This window comes from Canis aureus, chromosome 10 (genome assembly GCF_053574225.1).
Source record: "Canis aureus isolate CA01 chromosome 10, VMU_Caureus_v.1.0, whole genome shotgun sequence".
Lineage (NCBI taxonomy): Eukaryota > Metazoa > Chordata > Mammalia > Carnivora > Canidae > Canis > Canis aureus.
In genome coordinates, this window is record NC_135620.1 from 69,710,548 (window position 1) to 69,736,108 (window position 25,561).

Here is a 25,561-nt window from a genome sequence, read left to right on the forward strand (position 1 = left end):
TCCCACTGTGCCTCGGGCCAAGCCTTCTCTGTCAGTAGAAGAGATTTTCCAAGCTGTGAGATCCCTCCCCCTTATAAAACTTGCTACCCTCCCTCAGCCTCAGCTTCCGTAGTTGTAAAATGGGCTTAGGAGAGTAGTAGCCTCAGAGGGCTGATGTGTAATGAGACAGTGTAATGCACTATTGATGATGATGATGATGATGATGATGATTTTTCACCCCTTCCTGAACTCTGAGGCTGATGGGAACTAAAATTCACTAATTTTAGTGAAAATTAAGAACACTTTGGCTTTTTTTCAAACTGCACAAGGTAATTTTGCTTATTGTAGAAAAATAGATCAGCAAAGAGAAGAAAGGAGACCTCCCCCTGCACCCCCCAAGCTGTATTACTTATGACATGCCTCAGCTTATTTCTTCTCAGGTCTTTGGATTTGTGTGGGTGTGTATGCCTGTCTGTGTACGTGCAGGTGTTTACAAAAATGGAATTGTTCTATAGTATTGTGCAGGAACCTCCCTTTTGTCTCAAATGAGGTAATACAGACTTTTGTGTATGTGAATACTCACCCCCCTGCCCCCGCCCTATTGGTGCTTGAGTCTCTCTAACCAGTTCCTTATGGTTGTTTAGGTCATTTCTAAATTTTGTGTTTGTGATGGACTGAGGTGCGGCCCTGCTAACCCCCCAACCGTCTGGTTTGCTTTGCAGTCCTGTCCAAGAGGAAGATGAACAGAAGCGCCTTCTGGTCACTGTGTGGAATAGGGCAGGTGACTCCAGGTGAGGGGAAGCGCTGAGCTGGAGGGGAAGGCCTGCTCTAGGCCCCTGGTGGCAGCCAGGCAGCCAGCAGACAGCAGGGACTCAGTTAACGCTTGTTGGATGAATGTCGCAGTGGCAACATTAAATCTGAGATGCTGCCACCCCGTCGCAAGGACTGAGTTATCAAGGAGTGTCTGCTGCGCCCTTGGTATCAACAAGGCACCATGTTGGCCTCTGGGGATGCCAGCCAGCCTGCCCGTGGATTCTGCTCTCAGGTGTCTATGTGCAGGAAGGGACACCAGGTGCTGTGTAGACACAGATTACAGTAACAATATACACAGGCTCAGTTCCACAGGAGTAGAAGCTCCAAGGGAAAAAAAAAAGCCCATTTCTTTCTTAGTCATCACTCTACCTGGTGCCTAGCACATAGATGTTTTGTAAATATTATTTGAATGAATAAAAGATTGAATGAGTAATAAGGACAGTAAGTATGGGAAGGAGAGAAGTATGTAAGTAAGTAGGTATGGGAAGAGGGAAGGAAATTCATCGTGGGCCAAGGTGATCAAGGAAGACTTCATGGAAGAAATGGGATTGTGAACATGGGGTAGAGATCAAGAATAGGACAAGGAGGGGCAGTCCAGGTGGGTGGCTCAGCGGTTTAGCACCGCCTTCAGCCCAGGGTGTGATCCTAGAGACCTAAGATCAAGTCCCACATTGGGCTCCCTGCATGGAGCCTACTTCTCCTTCTGCCTGTGTCTCTGCTTCTCTCTTTCTCTCTCTCTCTCTGTCTCTCATGAATAAATAAATAAAATCCTAAAAAAAAAAAAAGAATAGGACAAGGAGAGAAGGTTTTGCATGAGCAAAGCAAGAGGCAGGAACATGCATGCCAGGCTTGGGCTGCCATGAGGAGGTGGTGTAGGAGGTACAGAGGTTTTATGTGGGAGAAGCCAAACAAGCTATGTTGCATGCTGCCTGGGACATAGGAGGCCGGATGTGGTCATTAGCTGGGGGTTTAGTGCAGCACAGGGGAGGGGTGCTGGGTGAGAGGGAGAATCAGCTGCCCAGCAGAGGTGGTAAGAGCACCTGGACTGAGTACCGTGGCCCCACTGTGAGCAGCCAGGGTTCATTCACCTGGTGCAGCCCAAGGAATCTGGGGGACCCTGAGGCCATGCATTTGTTGAGCAATCATAGAACCAAGTAGTGACCAGATCAGCTCTGCTCCACTTGCAGTTAAATGTTTTTTAGTATCTTAAATGTTATAGCTGGTATGCCTTTTTTTTTTTTTTTAAAGATTTTATTTATTCATTTGACAGAGGAAGAGAGAGAGAGAGAGAGAACACAAGCAGGGGGAGCAGCAGAGAGAGAGGGAGAAGCGGAGGCAGAGGGAGAGGCAGACTCCTCGCTGACCAGGGAGCCCCATGTGGGGGATCAGGACCTGAGCCGAAGGCAGATGCCCAACCGACTGAGCCCAAGGTCACATGGCCAGTAGGTGGTGGAGCCAGGATGGGGACCCAGGGAGTTAGACCCCAGAGTCTCACTCTCAATACTATATTGCCTCCTGGGGTACAAGCAAAAGGATGGAAGAAAAACTGGCAGGATATAGAGGGCAGGCCATGGCAGGGCAGGAGTGGGGAGCGATCTCAAAACTCCCTGGTGTTGCAGGAGGGTCAAGTACAAAGTAGGGACCAGCTGGAGAGATGAGATAAAGAGGTTGGTGTAAGCCAAACCAGATGCATCTGTAGGTGTTCTTTGGAGTGGGCTTCCTCCTAAGGTTGGTGGTTCCCCCCCTGGATTTGCATCAGAGTCCCGTGGGATACTTGCAAGGAACACAGCTTCCCAGGTGCCACATCACATGGATTCAGTCTGGTCTTCCTGGGCAGGGCTGAGGGATCTACATTTACCCAAGTTTGGGAGAACCTCATGCCCCGTGGGCTTGGTGTTTGGGAAGCTGGCAGTAGAGAGATACTGAGGGGTGTGAGCAGGGGAGAGGCAGATGTGTGTGTAGGGCTTTGGCAGGCTGAGGAGGAGCTAGGAGATCCTTGCCATGATCTGTGAAAGAGATGCTTTAGGGATGGGGGAGGGGAGACAGACTTAGGAGGTGAGATTAATGGTACTTAGTGATGGTTTGGCTGTGAGAGCAGCAGGTGAAGTCAGGGATCATTCCTGAGCATCAGGCGGGGTCCCCCAGCCAAACCAGCATGCCCTGAAAAGGCAGGGAACCAGCTTTGGGTACCCTGAGATGGAGGGGCCAGAGAGCAGCCCGGTGAAAGCTGTGTAGGGGGGAGGCTTGCTGACACAGCCCAGAGGGAGAGAGAGGTCCGTGCCAAGGTACGGATGTGGGGGCCGTGCCCACCAAGGCGATGGCTGAAGTGGTGAGTTGGTGGGACTGCTCAGGGTGACAGTGAGTGACAAGGCTCAAGGGTCAGAATCCCGTCTTGGCAGGAAAGCCCGAAGAAGACAGAGGAAGGGTGTCAGAGAGTTGGAGGACGTCTGAGGAGCCCACGGGATGGAGGCAAGTCGGGAGCAGGTGCTGGAGGCAGGTGCCACACTGGGATCCACCACGGAGGTCTGCCCTCCTGTGAGACCAGAGCGAGCCGGGCAGGGTGCAGTTCATGTTTTTTGGAAAATAAAGTGAGGCCGGCGGGGAAAGTGAGTCAGCGCCCAGCGGGGAGTGTGACAGAGGCAGTGTCTCCACTTGTTGCCTATTTTGGGAAAGTGAGATTCCTTATTAAACTAAACACCGTGGAACTCATGGTCACAGTCCCAACCCAAAGCTCGAGAGGGACAGAGCAGGCCCAGGCAGGCCCACTTCAGAACAGATGGCCCCTCCGAAGCTGCCAGCACCACGGAGGCCTGCTCAGCTGCAGGGAGGCAGAGTGTTGATCCGCCTCTGAGCCAGGAGGCCGACCCAGCAATTGCAGGAAACTTCTGCCCTGCGGAATGCTCTCAAATCACACTGTGCTTCTCCAAAGCGCGGGCATGCAACTTAGCACCATCTAAGACCATTTACCGAGCGCTTCTCTGCGCCAGGCACCTTACCTACATTATCTCATTTAATCCTCCTAGCAACCCCGAGAGCGAGCAACTATTACTGTCCCTCTCTTCAGAGAGGAAGAAACCGAGGCTTCTTAAGGTTAAAGCACTTGCGTGAGGTTATTAAACACTTACCGTGTCCACTGTGTGTGGACATGGCATAGCAGATTCCATGTATCGTCTAATGCAATTCTCACAATGGTCTATAAATAAGGTAATGTTGCTGTCGCTCTCTTACAGGTGAGGACACAGAGGTGCAGAGAGGTTAACTAACTTGCCTAAGCTAATGCAGCTAGGGGGTGATGGAAACAATTCAAATCCAGGCAGCCTGGCGCCAAACCTATAGCTCGCTTGACCGTCTCACGCAGGCGATAAATGACTCTAAAGCTGTGCTGTTTCTGTGTCAGTACACTTGTTCCTTGGGGCCTGGGCTGCTTCCTATGGCACCTATCTATCTATCTATCTATCTATCTATCTATCTATCTATCTATCATCTACTTAATTTATTCATGAGAGAGAGAGGCAGAGACATAGGCAGAGGGAGAAGTAGGCTCCCTGAGGGGAGCCTGATGTGGGACTCGATCCAGGGATCACACCCTGAGCCAAACACAGACCCTCAACCACTAGGCGACCCAGGCGTCCCTTCCCATGGCATTTATAATGTGGTTTTACAGAAATCATCCAGCTGAACATGTGGCGGCTACATTTTGAAACTGATAGGAGATAAAAGGGAAGCGTTTCATGACTTCTCACCATCCTTCCAGTGATGGCTGTAAACTTGGATTAGGGGAACAAGATGGTCTACAGAGACATTCTTGAGGAAGTGCTGGGTGATATCCCCTCATGGTGGCACAGTGGGTGCTGAGGGGAACCAGGCCTCAGGGCAGGAGATTTGGCTTAACTCCAGTATCACTGTGAGACGTTGGGTAAGTCCCTTCCCCACTCCGAGCCTCAGTTTCAACTGTGAAATGCAGTGAAAGATACAAAGGTTTCTTTTTTTTCTTTTCAAAGATTTCTTTAAGCTTTTACGTTGTGTGAGTTTTCTTTTTTTTTTTTTTAAGATTTTATTTATTTATGATAGACATAGAGAGAGAGAGAAAGAGAGAGACATAGGCAGAGACACAGGCAGAGGGAGAGGCAGGCTCCATGCTGGGAGCCCGGCGTGGGACTCCATCCCGGGGCTCCAGGATCACGCCCTGGGCCAAAGGCAGGTGCTAAATCGCTGAGCCACCCAGAGATCCCCTTTTTCCTTTTTCTAAAGATTTTGTTTATTTATTCATGAGAAACACACACACACACACACACAGAGGCAGAGACACAGGCAGAGGGAGAAGCAGGGTTCCCCTGCAGGGAGCTGATGTGGGACTCGATCCCAGGACTCCAGGATCATGCCGTGGGCTGAAGGCAGGCGCTAAACTGCTGAGCCACCCAGGGATCCCCTGTTATGTGAATTTTCAAGAAATTATAGATATTTTCAAAGTTATGCAAAAGTAGAAAATATCATCTAATTAGCCCTCATATACTCATAGTCCAGCCTCATCAGTTATCAATATATGGCCAATCTTATTCCCTCCACGCTCCCACACATTCTCCCTTCTACCAGTGAATTCTTTTATTTTTTTATTTTTATTTTTTAAAAAAGATTTTTATTCATGAGAGACACAGAAAGGGGCAGAGACACAGGCAAAAGGAGCAGCAGGCTCCCTGTGGGGAGCCTAATGCAGGACTCGATCCCAGGACCCCAGGATCACGACCTGAGCCGAAGGCAGACACTCCACCACTGAGCCACCCAGGTGTCCCATCTAGTGAATTCTTTTGAAGCAAATCCCAGATATCATCTCCTCTCACCTCTCTCTCTCTCTCTTTCTCTAAAAGATGGCTTAAAAAGACAACCACAATGTCATCATCATGCTTGACAATTAATAGTAACTTCTCAATATCGTTGACTATGCAACTCAGCTATTTAAAAGTTTTGTTTGATGAGATGGTGAAGGCCAAACTGAAGCTTCCTATATCAGTCGTAGCACTTTTCAGAACCTGTGGCCAGAGAACAGTCTTAGGATTGTAATGTCACACACCACATTAAAAAAAAAAAAGAACAAAACACACATACATTTAAAACACAGTCTCTTACACAAAGAGCATGTTCATTTATGGAGAGTCGGCTTGCTGTGTGTCATACCCTGTCCTGGGCATTCTAAGTCTTTTCTCTCTTTTAATCTACTTTCCAAGTGGGACCTCAGTGCCAAGCACAGTGCCATAACGTTAGGTTGTGACCTGACATAGGGAAAGAAAAGGAAAGAAGAGAAATGAATGGAAAAATATGTGTTCAATTTAAGCCATCAAATTAAAAATAAATGGAGATTAAATGCGGTACTCCTGCAACAGAAAGTTTAAGGCCCCTGCGAGAGAGAGAGAGAATTAAAATTCATTCCCTGAAAATAATGCATTTTCATTGTGTGTGTGTGTTTCTTTTTTAAAGATTTATCTATGCATGAGAGACACAGAGAGAGAGGCAGAGGCATAGGCAGAGGGAGAAGTAGACTCCCTGTGGAGAGCCCCATGCAGGACTTGATCCCAGGACCCCGGGACCATGACCTGAGACAAAGGCAGATGCTTAACCACTGAGCCCCCCAGGTGCCCCTGCATTTTCGTTTTGTAGTTGGTCTCTTACCCTTTACTCAAAAGGTAACTGAGCCAAGTACTATTCGTCATGAGTGTTCCATGAAGCCTTCCCTCTGAGCCTTTGTACTGGCTGTTCCCTCTGCCTGACATGCCCTTCCTCTTCCTGTCCCTGACTTAGCTCTTCAGGCCTCCTCCAGCATCTCCACTCTCCCAGAGCTTTCAGCGTTTGTTGCCCACACTGTCCATCTGTCAATCTCACCCTGTTGAGTGATATTCCTTGTATTGCTGCCTTGAATTGCTATTTAAATTCCTGCATGTTTGTCTTCTTTCCTTAATGCCGCGGCTCTTTGCCCAGTGCCTGCCAACCAACCACAGGCATGATGGATTTGTCCATTTGTCAAGACTTCACTGAGTGCACCGAGCCCTGAGCTCAGGGCTTAGCATTCAGAAGTAACCAAGGCTCAGCCCCTGTACTGTATGCCCATACACTTTTCAGGCAGTCTCCAGGGTAAGCACTAGTTCCCAAGATTATAAACTGACCAGTACAAAGCCGTGTACTCAGATTACACGTAAAAGAAGTCTTTCTTCCTCCCAAGATTTTTCAAAAGCAGGCTTCAGGAGTAGCTAATTGAAGAACACTTAGAGTTTCCTGCTTATGGACATTAATTGTGACAATTTACTTGGCCTGAATTAGCATGAAATCATTGGAGGCCCCTTAGCAGGGAAGCAAAGCTCATGGGAGGCTATTAACCATTTAGCATTCTCTAAGCACCAGGGAATGAAAATTCCACTTATTGAAGAGCAACAGGCAGAGGAAGCCTTTATTACAGCTAAAGCGTCATGCTTGAAGGTTTAGAAAGTTACAGCCATAGCCGGTGTGAAAGGGAAGTGTGCAACAAGGAAGTGTGAGCACCTAGATACCTGCTCCTGACCGTGTTGACAAAATTAAATCAGTGGTGAGGACTTTGGCAAGGTCTTGACAAGGCTTTTCTGGAATGGCAACTCCGATCAGCGTCTGTCGCTCGCCCATGATGGCCACTGTGGCTGTTGTTGCTGACTTGGCCTCTTCCCAGGAGGGAGGAGTTCTTGTTTCTGGTGCTGGGCTGGGAAGATGGATGTGGGAAGGGTTGCTTTCCTGGGGTGAGCACACTGTCCTCCTTGGGTAGATTATTAGCATGGCCTTGAATGAGGGAGGGGGCAAGGAAGGGGGGGCAGTGGCGCCCAGGCTGCAGGAAGTGAGGGCGGGGAGAGGGATCCGGGGAAGTAGCCCAGTGACAGGAGCTGGGGAGGCACAGCCAGGTGCAGAGTGTGCAACTGTGGGGCAGGTGACCAGTTCTGAGGATCAGTCCCTAGTGTTCTGCAGCCCTACCTCTCCCTTGACTTGGCTGCCTGTGAGAAGCTGTTTTGTTTTGCTTGGGACTGTCAGGTGGTAAGCTGCCACCCTTTCCGGAGAATGCAAACAGTATGTATTTATAGAGACCTGGTCCACTGGTCCTTGACTGGGGCAGGCTCAGGCGGCGCCCTGCAGGATTCTCAGGGCAGCTTTCTCTAGACTTGCAGTCTGGATCCCACCTTGGACTCACGGTGTCTGGTCCCTGGAGGCTGGCTCTGGGGCACAGACCTTGGACAGGCTCTTCAGAGGGTTCTGTGGTCCACGCCTAGTTACAGCCACTGGCCTCACTCGGGCTGCTGTAGGCCAGGTTCTGGGGAGGCACATCTCTAGGGAGTTCACTGCCCATCTGGGAGGCTCAGTCCATCTTTGGCTTTTCGCTTGTGTCTTCCACAGTGTTTGCTCAATCCCTTCTGTGTGTGGGTCCCTCAGATATTGAAGGATTAATGCTTCCATCTAAATACTCATATTGTTTCTCAATCAATAGCTATTAAACCAGTCTCTGGGGCAGTCTGAGTTGGGGATGCTCTAAGAAAGGGGAACAGAAAAATGAAAAAGCAGCTCTATTGTTAGGATAGAGAAAGATATGTTAGAATGGAAGTATTTTCAAATACTTATATACTGTTTTTCTTTTCTGATTACAAAAGTAACACTTTTTTTCCCTGTGAAAATTTGAAAACACTGAAAACCCAAAGAAGAAAATCAAAACCCCTCTAATCCCATTTACCGGGTACAACCATTTTTAATATTTTTGTGAGCATCTTTCTCATTAAATTACTGATTTGTAAACTTCCTTTTCTCTCCCAGTGACAAGATAATTTTTTGAATTTCATTAATATTAACCTTTGCCATCATTACTGAAAGCTGCCAGGTATCATTCGGTCCCTAATTGGATGTTGGGACTCAATGGTGATTAGTCTTCCGGAACTTTTTTTTTAAGATTTTATTTATTTATTCATGAGAGACACACACAGAGAGAGAGGCAGAGACACAGGCAGAGGGAGAAGCAGGCTCCATGCAGGAAGCCCGATATGGGACTTGATCCCAGGACCCCAGGATCCCAGCCTGAGCCGAAGGCAGATGGTCAACCACTGAGCCACCCAGGGGTCCCAGACTTTGAATTACTCTTAACCAAGGAGGACGTGACTGAACTCAGCCCCTTGCCACAGTGTGACACTCCCACAAGGCCTGACTCTGGCTCATGCCTATTTGTCCAGCTGGAAGCTGGGTCAGGTCCGTCTCAACAATTTTTGTGTTGATTTGGACCTTGATCTGAAACTGTCCAGGAACTGCTAAGGTCCTACCTGTACCTGAGAAACGCTTCTTGAACTTGAGGTCCCATAACTTTTCAGTTGAGCATCAACCCACTGACATGGTTGCTGAAATTCCCGGTGGGGACTGACTTCTGATCCTTCCAGTACCAGAACAGTTAATGCTAAGTGAAGTAAGTCAGGCAGAGAAAGACAAATACCGTATGATTTCACTCCTATGTAGAATTAAGAGACAATACAAATGAGCAAATAAAGAAAAAAGACAAACAGAAAAACCGGACTCTTAAATAGAACAAACTGGTTGCCAGAAGAGAGGTGGGCCGGGGGAGCGGGGGGAGGGGAGGTGGTGCCCTATCTGGATGAGCACTGAGAAATATAGAATTGTTGCATCATTATACTGTACACCTGAAACTAATATAACTGTATGTTAGTTATACTAAAATAAGAAAAGAAAAAAATCCCCAAAGCCTATGGTTGGCTCTGAGCTTCTATGGTTGGTGGAGGGAGTACTGCTTTCTGATGTAGGGGGAACAGCTTTCCCACGGGACTAGTTTTGGGACCTTGGGAAGGGGACCAGCTCTGAGCCTCAGCCTTTTCCTCTGTGAAATGGAGAAAATAAGCCCTTTCCACCCTAATTCACAAAGTTGGAAAGATCAGATGAGATGACATGGGTACCAGTGCTTTGTAAACCACAGCGTATCGGGCAGACCTAGGGTGCACCCCGTAGAGCCCGGCGAGAGGGTGCTGACTCAAGCCTCTGTTGTTCCCCCAGGCAGAGTGGACTCATTGGCTGCATGAGCTTTGGGGTGAAGTCCCTCCTGACTCCGGACAAGGTGGGTCCCAGGGGAGTGTCCAGCAGGGTCATCCCACCAAGGCCAGGGTTAGCGCAGGCAGAGAGGCCTTTGTCTGGAAGCCCTTGGGTGGGGCTTCTGTCTTGAGTGCTTTGTGGCCTGAATCACACCACGGTTTATCATCTGAGTGGCCAGGGCTTTGGGTCGTCTCCTTGGTTGGTTCTTGTCACAGATCGGTTGTCAGGCAGCCCCAAGGCCTGGCTCTGGGGGGGGCTCTGGGTCTGCCGTCTGCCACATCAGGACCCTGGCAGGTCCCTCGGAGTTCCCAGCACTCCTAGACTTGCCCCGGAGGAGGACGGCTAGGTGGTTCTCATCCTCCTGACATTATCTATTAGGTGTCGTGTTATTGGTCTAGCAAGTGCTTGTGGGGTGGAGTGAGCAACACTAGCCTCTGTGGAGCTTTCCTTTAGGGTCTTCTGACCGCAGCACTGGCTTTATTCCCTCTGGGGAGATGCTCCATGGGGACTGCTCAGGAGCCTCAGGTGCCTACTTTCTGGCCTCTCCATCCCTCTCTCATTCCCTCCCTTCTGTTCTGTCAGCATTCATTGGGCTCCTACTGTATACCAGGCACAGTGCTAGGCACATCAAAATGCCTAGGCACCACCTGGTGGGGAGGCAGGCATGCGAGTAGACCGCTGTTCTCCAGGGACAACAGGCTGTGGGAATTCAGCAGAGAGGAAGACCAGCTCTGCCCGGAGCATCAGGGAAAGCTTCCTGGAGGCGTAGGCGTCACAGCTCCCTCCGGGGCAGGACAGCTGGAGTGTCTGTCTCTGCAGCGATGATGCTCCTGAGGGAGACTCTCTAGCTGCTGCTGTTTGAGGGGGAATTGGTGGCTGCCCGACCTGTGTCCCCTGCCTCCTCTGCCTGAGCGTGTCATGCCTTCTCTTGTGACAGGAAATCAGTGGCTGGTACTACCTTCTGGGGGAAGACCTGGGCCGGACCAAACACCTGAAGGTGGCCAGGCGGCGGCTGCGGCCCCTGAGAGGTACGTGCACACCACCTTCAGCTTCTGCCCAGACACGCTGCTCTACCTGCCCCTGGGGCTTCTCCCTTCCCTCCCTGCCCCTGTGTTTTGTGGCATCTGTCACCCCTGGCTGCGATCAAGTCAGGGGTCCAGGGGCTTCTCACGAGCACCTGCTGGAATGCAGGCTGCAGGTAGCACTTGCCCACAACACCTTATTTTTGGGGCTGGACATCCCCGGGAGAGGATTATATGCCTGACCCTCTGTGGTTCAGCTCCCTCCATTCTGCCTTATAGAGAGCTGGGTTTTGGGAGCTTCCTGCTACGCTCCTTCCCAGGCTTTGGTGCAAGGATCCTTCCCAGGTTGCCTTACTGGCCTTAGGGCTGTCCACCTCGATAGGCAGGGCAAGTGGGCCCTGCCGTGAGTCCTGAGGCTCAGGATCCAGCTTTTGTGTTCCTTTTGTTCTGTTCTTCTTACATGCAGGCCTGGCTCTGATTCTCTGCTTAGCCTGAGCCCAGGTACCCCCATGTCCTGGAGGCCGGCAGTGATCTGGACAGCCACCTGGGCCTGGCACCCTGGCCTCGCCCTCTGGGTGGTCTCTGGAATGGACTCTCTGTGCCAATAGAAGCGTTCTGACTCTGCTCTGTCATCTTCCAGACCCGCTGCTGAGAACACCAGGATGTGGGGATGCTGAGAACGGGGAGAAACTCAAGGTAGGTGGGGACGGGCCTGGGCAGGACTGGCAGGGCCTGGGCCCCTCCCTGGGCTCTTAATTGGTCCTGGTCTGTCCCTTGGCCCAGGAGACCCCTAAGCAGGACTGCATTTGGTGCCCGAGACTCAGGTTCACTTCAAGCTTGGAAACTCAGCAAGTCATGCATTTTTTTCTAAAGATTTTATTTATTTATTCATGAGAGACACACAGAGAGAGGCAGAGACGCAGGCAGAGGGAGAAGCAGGCTCCCTGCAGGGAAGCCGATGCGGGACTCGATCCCAGGACCTGGGGATCACTCCCTGAACTAAAGGCAGACGCTCAACCACTGAACCACTCAGGCATCCCAAGTTATGCATTTTTAAGGGATTATTTCTTGTGCTTTTCTCCAGTTGCTCATGGTTAGGGCAGCAGTGGGGAGAGAGCCAGGCCCAGGCTCTGGAGATGGAGGCATCTGGAGATGGAGATGGCTCTGGATCTTCCTGACTTTCGAGCTGTTGAATCCGAGTCTCCCCTATCCCCCAGGTCCCCTCGGATGGCTGGTTTTCCCCAGCACTGTGGCTGAATCACCCTCAGCTTAGGCCTGTTGTCAGGGAGCAGCTGTGAGTCTAAACCTGAGACCAAAGACTTCTTATTCCACTAGGGCTTTGAATGGAGAGAGAGGAACCTTCACATCAGGATTTTAGGGCCTTCCCCCAAGTTCATTCCATCTCTCCGCGGGACATGGTCTTCTCTAACAACTGGGAGAGGGAGAACAAACTCCCTGTGACTGAGAAGCCCCTCTGTGCCAGATGTTGTTGTTCCCTGCTTCAACCCTCACTGCCACCTCTGTGGCGGGCGTGACTTCCCCATCTCACAGATACCCAGGTTCAGAGATGTTCGGTCACTCTCTGCGATCACGCAGCCAGCAAGTGATGGAGGCAGGACCCCAAGCAAGGTCTGGCCACCTGAGTACACTGTGCCACACTGCCTCCTGTGCGTGGTCTACTTGGGAAGATACGATGGCGTGGTTTCCCTTGATCACAGCTTACACAGAGGTGTATTATATTCTATAAAATGTTTTTCCTTTCATTTACTCGGTTCATCCATTCACTCACTCATTCACTCATTGTTTAAGCATTCTCACGGGCCAGACCCTGTGCTGGGTGCTGGGTGCTGGGTGCTGGGGCAGAGCTGTGAGCAAGTCAAAGCTGCCTGCCCTCATGCAGCGTATAGTTTAGAGCTGCCCTGTGCAATAATATGGTAGCCACTAGCCCCTGAGGCTGAAACACGAGTGGTTGAAACATGGTTAGTATGACTGGGGACTGGAGTTTTTCATTTTATTTAACTTTAATTAAGTCAGATTTACCTTGCACATGTGTCTTGTCACTACCATATTGGACAGCACAGTTATTAAGTTATTCAAATAACTTCCTGGCTACTGTATTCTGTGGCTTCATTAAGAATTTAAAACCTTCCAGCTTCCGGGGCACCTGGGTGGCCCGATCGGTTAGGTGTGGAACTCTTGATTTCGGCTCAGGTCATGATCTCAGGATCATAGGATCAAGCCCTGCATCAGGCTCCACCCTCAGCATGGAGCCTGGTTGAGATTCTCTCTTTCTCTTTCTCTCTCTCTTTTAAATAAATACATAAATCTTAAAAAAAAACAAAAAACAAAAAACCCTAGCTTCACTGGCGGAGCTGCAAATACCTTTCTTCCTCTCTCTGTACTTGCCAAGCACAGAGAGATTAGTGACCAGGGAGCCCTACTGGTGGTTTGTGGGAATGATGCGACATGGACGGCAGTGCTGCACGTTTCCAGGTGGCTTCATTCTGGATCTGCACACAGGCCCTGACCCAGGGGGACATTGTTCTGAAGCCCGCTTGATTTTCCTGGGCTTGCACACCCAGAGGGGCCCATGGGACCCAGCACCGAGGGGGTGGTTGTTAGAGGCCTGGTTGGGCTGGGGGAGGGCTCCCAGAGGTCACCCGCTCTAGTCTCCCATTGTGCACATGGGGAGATGGAGACCCAGAAACCTGCGTGATCTACCCACTGTCATGGCCACCAGAGCTGGGCTGTACCAAGGGACACTCCCTGGCCTCAAGGACATGAGTGGCCGGGTGGGTTTCCTTAGGGACGGTGAGGAGGGTGTAAGGGGCGCTGGGCTCACCAGGTACTGCTCTACGAGGTGGAGAACAAGACTGGGGTTCTGTGACCTTGACCACTGTCATCCCCAGCTTCTTGGTGGGTAAAGGAGGAGGCCGGATCATTTGGTGATTGGAACTCCCTTCCTGATTTGCCTTCATGGGCCCGGGGTGTCATCAGATGCTTAGAGCCGCCCTCTTGGTTGGCCAAGGAAACGGACTTTTAAGTAGCTGGTGAACGGCAGCCTGTTCCTGGGACTCCCGTCGTTTCAGGTTCGGGTCTTGCCTGGGATGTCTGTGAGTGCAACCCCCTCAGGCGTCCTTGGATTCTTTCGATTGTGTTAGTCCCCTGGACTTGCTCCCGGGGACAGCTGGGGCTTGCAGGGGGAGGTGGCCTTGTTACAGAGGGGCCGTGTTTTCTGCCTGGGTTCTCCTCCAGCCAGGGGTGTTTGTGAGAACATTGGAATCACAAAGTGGCCCACGGCGGAGAATGCAGCCAGAACAAAGGCGCCCTCTCCCCGCCGGGGCCCGGGGAATACTAACTAGTTGACAGGAATTTTAATATAAAACTCTCCCTCTTCCTTGTCACTCGGAGGTTTCAGGAAGCCTTCGGGCTTATCGTGCCGAGGCACACAGCACAGACAGGGCTTGGGGAGGTGAGAGGTGATTTCCTGCCATTCTTCTGCGGGGCGGGCTTCCCAGGGCGGTCATGCCAGGCTGACGGGGCGCAGTGCGGGCTCCCACTGCTGGGGGGAGAGCTGCGATTTCATGGGGCGGCAGCCGAGACGGGACCGCAGCCATGAACCGCTTCAATGGGCTCTGCAAGGTGTGCTCGGAGCGCCGCTACCGCCAGGTGGGTGCTCGGCCCTCGGGGGTGCCGGGCTGTGGCCGGGGGCCGGGGCGGGGGCCCACCTGAGCGGGACTTCTCCTCCCCCGGGGCCTTCCTGGCTTCTTCCTGCCCCTTGTAGGTTGGCTTCAATCCGGGGCAGGCCGGAGGCCGGAGCGGGCCCCGACGTCCCCCCTTTACCCGCGGCCCCTCTCTGGGGGCAGACCGGGCCCAGCTCTGCATCATCCTAACCCGGACACGGTGGTGTCCTCGGCGAGATTATCTAGTTGATTTGCTGCGGTTTTTACCTGGGGGCAGTGTGGGTTTAAAAAAGGGACCCCAAGCCTGAGATGCGAAATGGCCGAGCAGCTGGGTTTTGTGCTTTTCCTAACTTCATACTTCCTCGAACTTGCCCTACGTCTCTGATGGGACAGGATCCCCCACTGTATGTGTGTGATCATGTGTTTTCACGTGTGTTGGTGTGCGCTTACACGTGAGCTGGGATGTTGCGTGCGTATGTGTGTGCACACGATGTGCCCCCTGGTCGCTGTGATGCCTTGAGGTGGCTCTGGAGTCCTCAGGCTCCAGAGCCCATCCTCACAGACGGGCTTGGCCTCTCAGCTGCCGCTTCTGGGATGTGGGGCAGAGTGGGGGTCATGATCTCTTGGCCTCAGGGCTTTTCTGGGACCATGTTGGACATGTTTTCTTTTCTTTTCTTTTTTTTTTTTTTTTCTTTTTTTCACGTTTTCTTTTAACAGCCAGGACTGGGGTCAGGGCAGGTGAAGGAAGGGACGTCCAGATTTTGGGAATGGCCAAGCTGATGGAAGCTCAGGAGTGGTTCTGATTTTTTTTTTTTTTTTTAAGTTTTATTTATTCATGAGAGACACAGAGAGAAGGGGAGAGACACAGGCAGGGGGAGAAGCAGACTCCACGCAGGGAGCCCGATGTGGAACTTGATTCTAGGACCCCAGGATCACACCCTGAGCCAAAGGCAAAAGCTCAACCGCTGAGCCACTCAGGCGTCCCAGGAATGGGTCTGATTTTAGAAGTATAGAAAAGCTCCTCTGGGGCAGCCCCGGTGGCCCAGCGGTTTAGCGCCGCCTTCAGCCCGGGGTGTGATCCTAGAGACCTGGGATCGAGTCCCGTCAGACTCCCTACATGGAGCCTGCTTCTCCCTCTGCCTGTGTCTCTGCCTCTCTGTCTCTCTGTGTGTATCTATCATGAATAAATAAATAAAATCTTAAAAAAAAAAAAAAAGCTCCTCTGTGTATTGTAATGACCAGAGTGGAGTGTGGGTCCCGACTGCTGCAGACAGACAGCCTTCGGTCCTCGGAGGGGCCTCCTGTGCGCGGCTTGCTGCCACCCACCCGTTCTCCCTAGCATCCTGCCCAGCTCTCAGAGCCCTGCCTATACCCCCGGTCCTGCTGGAGCCCCGCAGAACAGCCCCAGCGACCCCAGTAGCTGGGTGCAGGGTGGCGGGGTGGAGGACGCTGTTTGGGAAGTGGAGGTTTGTGGCCACCTGGGCCGGTGGGCCAGAAGACAGGCACGCCGGCTGTCACAGCGGAGCGAGGCACGAGTACGGACAGGGCCTGGCGCTGACATCCAAGATGGATCCTATGCTAGGAACCAGCATCAGCTCTTACCCTCTTTTTTTTTTTTTTTTTAAAGATTTTATTTATTTATTCATGAGAGAGACAGAGAGAGAGAAACAGACACACAGGCAGAGGGAGAAGCAGGCTCCATGCAGGGAGCCCGATGTAGGACTTGATCCTGGGACTCCAGGATCATGCCCTGGGCCAAAGGCAGGCGCTAAACCGCTGAGCCACCCAGGGATCCCCAGCTCTTACCCTCTTTACCCGAGGCTCAAGAGCATGTCTCTAGACCTCTCTGAGCCTCAGTATCCTCGCCAGTGGAGGAGGGTTGGTAATATCCAGTGATGGTGCCATGGGGTAGATGGAATGTCGTGTGCAAAGTGCCTGGGGCAGGGCCTGGGAAGTACATATAGGAAATAAACAGTGGCAGTTAGGGATTGGGATGGAAGCCCAGGTGGGGCAGAGGATCAGAAAGCAGGCAGGAGGGCCGAGGTGAGGTGCCGGCCTGGGTGAGATCTGGGAGCAGTGACCGGAAGGCGCAGGAAACTCCCAGCTGCCAACGTCCCCGAGCCTGGGCAGGCCTGCTCCCCGCATCTCCTGACCCTGCAACCCCAGGTCCCAGAGGAGGGCTGAGCGCTGGGGGCTGCCACTTGCTGTCTTCAGGCCTCAGCTTCCTCTTCTGTGAAGTGGGGATAGGAAAACCAGTCCTGCATTCCCCCTGGGGCTGCAGCGACGATCCAGTTCTTTGGGGACTGTCCTCTCACCGTAGTGAGTGCTCATCATGGACAGAGTGTAATTCTGCTTCCTTTACGCAGTCCCACCCCTCACTCGGGGCCAGGAGGGGAGCTTGCTTCCTGGCACCCCTTCCTCTTCCCTTCCTTCCCAGCCCCCAGCTGACTTGGATGGTTGTCTGGGCTGGTTCTTCTTAGGCTGATGCCTTGAGAGGCAGAGGGGACTAGGTCTACAGTCCCTCCTGGACAAGGGGACCGGGATGTGGAAGGGGGAGGCTCTTTTGCAGGAGTATACTTCTCTCCAGATTCAACCCTGGGGCCAGTCCCCAAACTACTAGCACTGAGCCCATGGGTGCCAGGGCCTGTTTACCTGTTTGTAGAGCCAGGACCCCAGGCAGGAGGGGTTGTGGCCCTTACTGGGGTCAGAAGGGGAAAGGTCTAGAAAGACTGGAATGCCAGCTCCTGCCTGGGCTGAAGGTAGGATGAGAGGCCCCGTGAAGTCCTTGCTGCTCGCAGGGAGTGGACCAGGCTCCTGACATCTCCCCTTAGCCTCAGCCTGGGCTTTGCACACTCACTCCACAGTTTGTTTTTCTTTCTTTCTTTCCATTTTTTTCCTCTTCCTGTCTTAGCTGCGTGTTTTCCCAGAATTCTTATGGGAACAGAGTATTTTCCTGCCCCCCTCCCCCTTCCCCTTGTCTGTCAGATTTCCTGTTTTACAAACTCGCTTTGAATCCAGGCCCAGGGCTGGTGGGAAGCAGAGCCTCCGGGGCCTCCCCGACAGCCTCCAAGGCCCCTGGTCACCCTGGGTCCCCCGGCCCTCCCCTTCCTCACGCCTGGCCTGTGGGACAGCTGGTAGGTGAATGCCAGGCACCCAGCCTCAAGGATACAACCCCTAGAGGAAGGGGACAGGAGTCTCCTGACAAGGCCGCTGGCCCTTGACCTTTTCTAGCGTGCTGAGCTGGCTTCTCCTTCAACCTGCCTGGGACACCCTCCCTCGTGCCTCACCAGGGACCTCTCCATGTCCACTTCTCCTTGGAAGTTTCTTGGGACCCCAGGGAACCCCTTTCCTGGCTTCTCCTCCCTTAGGTCTGTCACTTTCTCACACCTGCTCTGAGCAGCCTGGACTCACTCCTTGGGCGAGCAGGGCCCAGGCCTGCTGTACCCCACCCACAGCCTCGTTGGCAGTGCACAGAGGGAAGTGTAGCAAGGCTGAACTGAACTGAGCCAGCAGATAGCAGTGTACCCTGACAGTTCCTGCTGCTCCTGGGACCGCTCTGCGCTGTCCTCACTAAGCGGTTGTCGAGTTCCTGCCATGCACCAAGCCTGCCTTGCACCAGCCCGCCATCCAAAGTCAAACACAAGGAACTATTCCCAACTCGGTTCTTGGTTCTCGTACTTTGCTCCATGGCATGTTGAGTCCTTTGCTTTGGAGAGATCTGCATATTCTTGGGGCCCTCGAGGAGCCAGAGGTCAAGACTTCAGCCCTCTGGGCAGCCCTGGTGGCGCAGTGGTTTGGCGCTGCCTGCAGCCTGGGGTGTGATCCTGGAGACCCGGGATCAAGTCCCACATCGGGCTCCCTGCATGGAGCCTGCTTCTCCCTCTCCCTGTGTCTCTGCCTCTCTCTCTCTCTGTGTCTATGAATAAATAAATAAAAATCTTAAAAAAAAAAAAAAAGACTTCAGCCCTCAAGACCTCGGTAGAACCTGGCATGCATGCAGTAGGAGCTCCATAATTGTGTGTTGCTTTGCAAAGAGGGTGCGCAGGGCCTTTTCAGGGGACTTCTGAAGGACGGTTGTGGACCTGCCATGCAGCAGGCACTATGAGGTCAGTGGCTGGTGTAGGTTTCACCAGGAGGCCTGTCTGTGCCCTTACCTGCCCCCTCACCTGGGAGCCCTCACTGGATGCCTCAAGCCCCAGCAATGGCCTTCCCTGAGCCCCTAGCCCTTGTTCCCTGGCCCTTGTCCTGAGGTTGTGAGTGTGTATGTCCCTATCTTCCTTCCTCTGTGCTCTGGGCCACCTGGGTGGGTGGGCTTTGTCCCTGGGCTGATACTCTGTGAGCCCCTGAGGGAAAAGAAGAGGGGCCCGAGGAGGCAGTGGATCACAGGCAGTGGAGGCGTGTAGGTCTGGTGGGCTCTCTGGACTGGACCATGTGTCTGTGGGGCCTGAGGAAGGCAAGGCTTGCTCTTCCACGACTCTGTCCACCCTGGGCCCTTCCCCATCAGCCTGGACTTACCTCCTGAGCTCCCAGCCTTCCTGCTTGGCCCACAACCCAGTACTAAAGATGCCTGGGCCAAGGTAGGGACAGCAAGGGCTGGCCAGCCTCCTTCTTGGCCCCAGCTCCCTTGGAGAGGAGGGTGGTTCTGGAGCAGGGTCTGTGGGCTTCCCAACCTTGGAGCAGAGGCAGCAGCCTTGTGGCTCCTGGGAGTAACCATGCAGGGCTGTGTCCTAGATCACCATCCCGAGGGGGAAGGACGGCTTTGGCTTCACCATCTGCTGTGACTCTCCGGTTCGAGTCCAGGCAGTGGATTCTGGTAAGTGAGCACGCTTCTCGGGTGATGCCAGCCTCGCTTGCCGGCCACGTGCCTGGCTTCGCCCACAAGATGTGGGATCTGAAAGGGGCGGGGGGCCCACAACAGTGTCCCACTTTTTCAAAACAAAAGAATAATATTTTTAAATGACCACAGTCGAAGGCTGAGGTTTATGAAAATATATTCATCATTTTCTTTGGGTTGTTTTTATCAAAATGAAAATAGATTTTTGTATTTTGCTTCCCAATCATGTCAAACAGGAACGAAACCTCTATTTTCAGTAAGGGCCGCATAGGAAAATAAGAATCACTGTGGAAGCCGTGACTCGAGGTCCTTTGACAGTGTCAGGAGCTTCACAGGAGCCCTTGGGTGGCTTTTCTTTGTCACTGCAGGAGGTCCAGCGGAGCGGGCAGGGCTGCAGCAGCTGGACACCGTGCTGCAGCTGAACGAGAGGCCCGTGGAGCACTGGAAATGCGTGGAGCTGGCCCATGAGATCCGGTGACTGGGCCAGCGGGGGGCTTTGGGCCTCGGGCTAATGGCACCCCCCCCCCCAGCCCCCAGGGAACCAGGCCTGCCTTCCTCCCCTCCTCTGTGCAGCTGTGAGCAATTCACTTTGCCCCTCAGGGAATCAGCTTCTTGGCCTGAAAATGGAAGGTTCAGGCTCCGAGGAATTTTGAATCCCTCCGCCCCCTCCCCACAGCAAATAGCAGGGAAGAAGCTCTCGAACGGACCCTGCGGTTCCTGTCACTGCTCCAGGGTGTCACTTTCTAGTCTGAGCTCATTAATTGCTGTGACCTTGGAGCTAAGCCTGTTGTTTTTAAAGGAATGTGTAGATGTCGCAAATTTTTCGAATGCATGCTTAAGACATTATTCTTTAGGATATTGGGGTCCCCCTTAGTTTCGACACGCTAGGGTGAAACTCTCATGATCATTTTAGGTATACTTCTAGAATAGAGAAGTTGCAGGGAGGTGGCTCGCTTGCTCCTCCTTGCTTACACTTTACCGGTGACCGTGACCGACATCACTTAGCGGAGTTGCGTATTCTTGTTTAACCTGGCCTTGACCTCAGGGTCCTTCTCAGCCACTGCAGGTCAACCAGAGTTGACTGGTGGAAGGGACACTTTTGCTGTCTCAGCTCAAGATGGTCTCTTACCCCTGGGGTTTGGGGGTTTTCTCTCCCCCACCCCCACCCTGGTCCTCTGCCCTGTTCTGTTGTAGGCCCCGCCCTGGCTGACTTTCCCCAAACTCAACCTCTTTGTGTGAACCTCCCCTCCCCACCCAACTGTAGGAGCTGCCCCAGTGAGATCATCCTGCTTGTGTGGCGCATGGTCCCCCAGGTCAAGCCAGGGCCGGACGGCGGGGTCCTGCGGCGGGCCTCCTGCAAGTCGACACATGACCTCCAGTCACCCCCCAATAAGCGGGAGAAGAATTGCACCCACGGGGCCCAGGCACGGCCCGAGCAGCGCCACAGCTGCCACCTGGTGTGTGACAGCTCAGATGGGCTGCTGCTCGGCGGCTGGGAACGCTACACCGAGGTGGCCAAGCGTGGGGGCCAGCATACCCTGCCTGCGCTGTCCCGGGCCACGGCCTCCACGGACCCCAACTACATCATCTTGGCCCCATTGAACCCCGGGAGCCAGGTATGGACAGCTGGTCTGGCGAAGGTGAAGAGTATGGGTCCCTGGCCTCGCCCAAAACTGTGTAGGGAGGAGCTGCAAGGGGCTGGAGGTGTTCGGTCAGGAGGCAGGGGTACGTGTTCACTTCCGCCACCACGGGGCTGTTCTGGGTAGAGAGGGAGCAGATGGATCTCTGTATCCCTGGGCACAGATCCAGGCCCGAGGAACGTCACAGGGAGGAAGATTTCACCTCAGAGGAAGGAGGAGCTTGCTGCCAGTCTGTGCTTTCCTACAGTGGGGAACGGGCTGCCGTGAGAGGGGTGAGCCCCCTGTAATAGGTGGGAAAGCAGACCCTGCATGATGGCACGGTGGGACGAGGAGTAGGTGCACCAAAACGTTAGTCCTGGGGCACACTTTGGGAAAAAAAGTGTCCTGAGGTCAAATACGTTTGAGAAATACCCCAAACTCTCCTCCTCTTCTGGGAGATTCCCAATGTGTAATAGCCTGCTCGAGGCTCTGAGGGTATCCTGCAGTCAAGGCTGGTTTGACCCAGGCTTTCCCCAATTCCCCTGACGGTGTCCCCCCTGTGGCAGGGTCATTAGTGTCCTACAGTGCCAGTGTTCCTGGGAACACACTGGAGCAAGCTGCCATCAGGAAAGCTGGGGACTCAGCCAACGGGTTACACTGGATGAAAGATAAAGCTTTGTTCAACTCTAACATTCTAGAGGATTCTGTATTCTGTAATCCCTCCAAGTGCCTCCACTGCTCCTTAGCCGGGCTGCTGGGCTTTGGTGCCCTGAGGTGCTCCCTTCCTTTCTGCAGGCTGCTCACCTGGTTGTCCTTCCCCATTCCTGGGGTGGAAGTGATCCTTCTATCTTCTTTTGCAGCTGCTGCGACCTGTGTACCAAGAGGATGCCATCCCCGAAGGTGGGTCTTTCCCCGGCGGCTATGGCCTCCCCGTCCCAGATAGCTGTGGGGTCAGCTGTCAGGATCCCCAGCGTGTTGACCCAGACTCTCTCTTCCCACCATACCTGTTCTCCCTCGCTGAACCAGTGTCTTTCCTCCTTGGAACCTGAACTGAGAAGGAAGAAGGGATCTTCCCACAGCAGTCTAAGAGATGGTGTTTGGGATTCTGGGCATCTGACTGGGATTCATTCCATTTTACTGAGCAACTAATATACGTTAGGTGCCGCCAGCAACATGCTGGGGCCGCCCAGGAGGGGGGCATGGAGGGCTCGAATTGGAGTTGCCTGACTGAACGGACCCATGTCCCCTCCCTGAGCCTCGGTCCAGTGAGTTCAGGGAGTCCAGTTTCTTTTTCTATAAAATGGGGCTGACACTTCCCACATCAGAGAGTTGTTGGGAGGGGTAGAGGAGAGACTGGCTGTGAGGGTCTGCCCCCTGAGGGAGGCGACACCCAGGACAGTTGTCTTTGAGCTGCAAGGGTGTCTCTGTCCTGGTTCTCCGCCGGCCTCTGAATCCAGGCCTTATGTTTTAAGAGCCCGGGAGAGAAGCTGAGCTCAAGACCCGGGCCTTCTCCCAGGAAACCTGAGATACCAGTCTTGGTGCTGGAGCTGGCGTAGTGTTCCTGATGGTCCTCCACGTGCCTGCTGGGGTCCAGCCCCCTCGAGTCTGTCTGGTGTCTGGAAGGCAGTGGCCAGCCTTGCCTGGTGGCCCTGTGCTCCAGCCCTTTCTCTAGTGCCTACAGAATGCCTGGTGACTTCCTTCCCGGAGAGGGGCCTTTTCCTAGCTCCTTGCGGACTCACTTCCTCGCAGCCTCCCCATCGGTAGTGTGAACTCGATGCTGGCTTATAGCAGGGACTTGGAAGAGCGCCTGTGCCTTGGGGCGGGGGTGGGGGGGGCTCCCATCAGGCTCAGACCTGCTGACGGAAGGCATCTTCATTCTCTCCAGGGCAGGCCATTTGGATGGATGAGCCTGGTCTGTTGGAAATGCATCTGTGTTCCTTCTGGGGAGGAGTCTGATGGTTATTCAACCTTGAGTTCTTAAAAAGCTTTTAGTCAGCGCATTAGGTTAGAGCGGGGTGTCACCGCTAAATGGTGACTTCATTAAGGCAGGGCCTGGCCGGCTCCTTTCTGCGGATCCGGTGCTGGACCCGGGGTGTGGCAGGCAGCCGGTGCTCAGTAGAGTTTCAGCCGAGGGACTGAGTGAAGGCGAATGGCTGGTGGCTGCCAGGGTTGGAAGGCCGGCCACGGAGCCCGGGAGCCGGAGAGGTGTGCTGCCTGCGGTGGGCGAGTCGTGTGGGACGGAGTCCTCCTACCCTGGGTCCACGTTTTGATTCCCCCCTGAGAATATGGTATTTGGTGACTCAAAAGAAATCATCTAAGCTGTGAAGAGAGACGGACAAGTACAGAGATGATGACAGCGTTAATAACAGTGGTAGCTTTTTAAAAAAATATTTTATTTATTTTATTAGAAAGAGAGTGAGCACGAGCAGGGGGAGGGGCAGAGAGAGAAGCAGACTCCCTGCTGAGCAGGGAGCAGGATGTGGGGCTCGATCCCAGGCCCCTGGGATCATCACCCGAGCTGAAGGCAGTTGCTTCACCGACTGAGCCACCCTGGCGCCCCAACAGTGGTAGCTTTTTGAAGGCATTGTATTGAGAACTTTGATCTTCCTTCCTTCATTTATTCCTCATGGTAATAGTGTTTTTCGATATGCAAGGACATCTTGGCTCTTTATCAGCAATCGAGTCTTCATAGCTTCCCGTCCTGGAGCTCAGAGGAAGGAGCGGCACTGAACCTTCCCTTAAACACACTTGGGGTTCTCCAGAGGCCGGGGCTGTCAGCAGGGTGCCGACCTCTGTCTCCTTCTCTGGCTGGGCCACCTGGCCTTTCCGGGAGGAGGGTTGAGTCATCCAGAGCTGAATGGGATCTGGTGCCCTTCTGAGGCCTAGGGCACTTGCTGCTTGTAGTTGGCATATTCCCTGGGGCCCTGGTGCCCTCAGTATTGTCCCCTGCCCTGCAAAGGGGCCCAGCCTCAGATTCCCCACTGCCAGAGTGGGATGGCTGCCAGGGCTCGCCTCGGAAGCCAGAGGAAAGCCGAGTAATTACTGTGTTTGGTCAGTGAAGCAGGTGTTCTAGCAAAAAGGGGTGACATGGAGTTCAGACCAGAGGATGTTAAGAGGTAGCAGGTGGGAAATCACGGAGTTTGGCTTCACAGAGCTGAGCAGCTGGGTTGCAACCTGGATTGTTTTTTTAAAAAGATAGTTCAGAAAATCCTTTTTGGGGAGCCATGCCCCCTTGCCACGTGTTATCCAGGGGTGTGTAGAGATGGGGCTCTCAGGCATGACTGCTGGATAGGTTGGGTTGATGTTGCTTTATACCCTATACTGGTCAAGTGTCCTTGGGCAGGTCTCCCAGCTACTCTAGGCCTCACTCAGTTGCCTGGTCTATACAGCGGGGCTCAGCACACCTTCCCCACCCAAAGGCACAGGTGTGGCACCCGGCTTACTTCTGGCTCTGTAGGCCCAAGGCGAAGATGCTGTGACAGCCCTGTGCAGCTGGGCTAAGGAAGGGAAGAGACAGATTCTTTTCCAAGCCTGAGACGGGACGCACAGGGCCCAGGTTTTGGCCTCTGCAAGTGGTACCCTCTAATTTTGGTCTGTTTTGCCTCGGTCCCCCACTTGTCAGTCCCGTGTGGTTTTGCCTTCTCTGGTCTAGGCTTGGTCATGTTCTGTTAGACTGTCTAGTTTCAGGTAGACCCTGTGATATCTCATTCACAGTATGGTTTGGGGCCTGGCAGGCCTGTCCTAACACCAGCCCTGGTGGATGCACTGTCTGTCAGCTTGGGTTTGTGCTAATCCCTCGTGCGCTCCACTCCTATACCGATCACTAAGCTGTTTCCCTTCAGGCCTGTTGTGAGAGCCCCCCATCCCACCCTCAGTCCCCGCGCCCTCCCCAGCCTGGGCGCACACTCTTTCTACTCTCTTGCCTCCTTGAAGAGGCAGGAAGTGGTTTAAGTTATTATGGTTTGAGTCCTGCCCCAAGATGTGGCTGTGATCAGTGGTCACTTGTCATGGGGATCTGACTTGTTTTTCTCACCCTGATTAGTGAGAAGGGGCATGTGGTGGGCGGAGGAAGTAAATGTGAGATCTTCTGAGCTGAGTCTTTCCTTTGAGGCTGCGGACCTTGCGTTGGCGGGGAGCTTCCCCGAGACTTAGCTCAGACCACCTTTTCACCCCTTGGCTGCCAGAACTGGGGTTGGGTGCGAAAGGACTCCTAGGTCCTCGGACATGGGCCAGACATCCAGGTCAGTTGCCCATACAGGAGGGGGCCCAGGTATATGCTGAGCCCTAATGCTTGCTCTGCCCTTGACCTACCCACCAAGCTAGTAAGTAGAGGAGTAGGATTTGGGCACAACCACAGGGCCTCAGAGCTGGTGTTCTTTCCTCAAGAACTGGGCCAGCAGGTGCCACTCCTTATTTTAGACTGACGTAGGCAAGCCAGGCTGCCCCAGCTCCCATGGTTCACAGAGGGAAGGCTCCGATACAGCCTAGCAAAGCCCACTGGACCTTCTGTCCCTTTGTCCATGGGAC

At 53.3% G+C, this 25,561-nt stretch overlaps 1 protein-coding gene across 8 annotated transcripts in view; it reads left to right on the plus strand.

Annotated features, from left to right (window-relative positions):
- RGS3 (regulator of G protein signaling 3) overlaps window positions 1–25,561 on the plus strand; it is a 137,607-nt gene that overhangs the window by 35,663 nt on the left and 76,383 nt on the right. For 5 of the 8 annotated variants that reach the window (XM_077913013.1, XM_077913011.1, XM_077913018.1 and 2 more), the window contains 8 exons: window positions 702–770; window positions 9,841–9,901; window positions 10,814–10,904; window positions 11,539–11,594; window positions 19,313–19,394; window positions 19,784–19,889; window positions 20,680–21,031; window positions 21,895–21,934. In XM_077913013.1, coding sequence (XP_077769139.1) covers window positions 702–770; window positions 9,841–9,901; window positions 10,814–10,904; window positions 11,539–11,594; window positions 19,313–19,394; window positions 19,784–19,889; window positions 20,680–21,031; window positions 21,895–21,934 — 857 coding nt within the window. Of the gene's footprint in view, window positions 1–701; window positions 771–9,840; window positions 9,902–10,813; window positions 10,905–11,538; window positions 11,595–14,180; window positions 14,568–19,312; window positions 19,395–19,783; window positions 19,890–20,679; window positions 21,032–21,894; window positions 21,935–25,561 lie in introns of those variants that run through there. The other 3 variants (XM_077913023.1, XM_077913015.1, XM_077913016.1) reach the window with 3 other exon arrangements.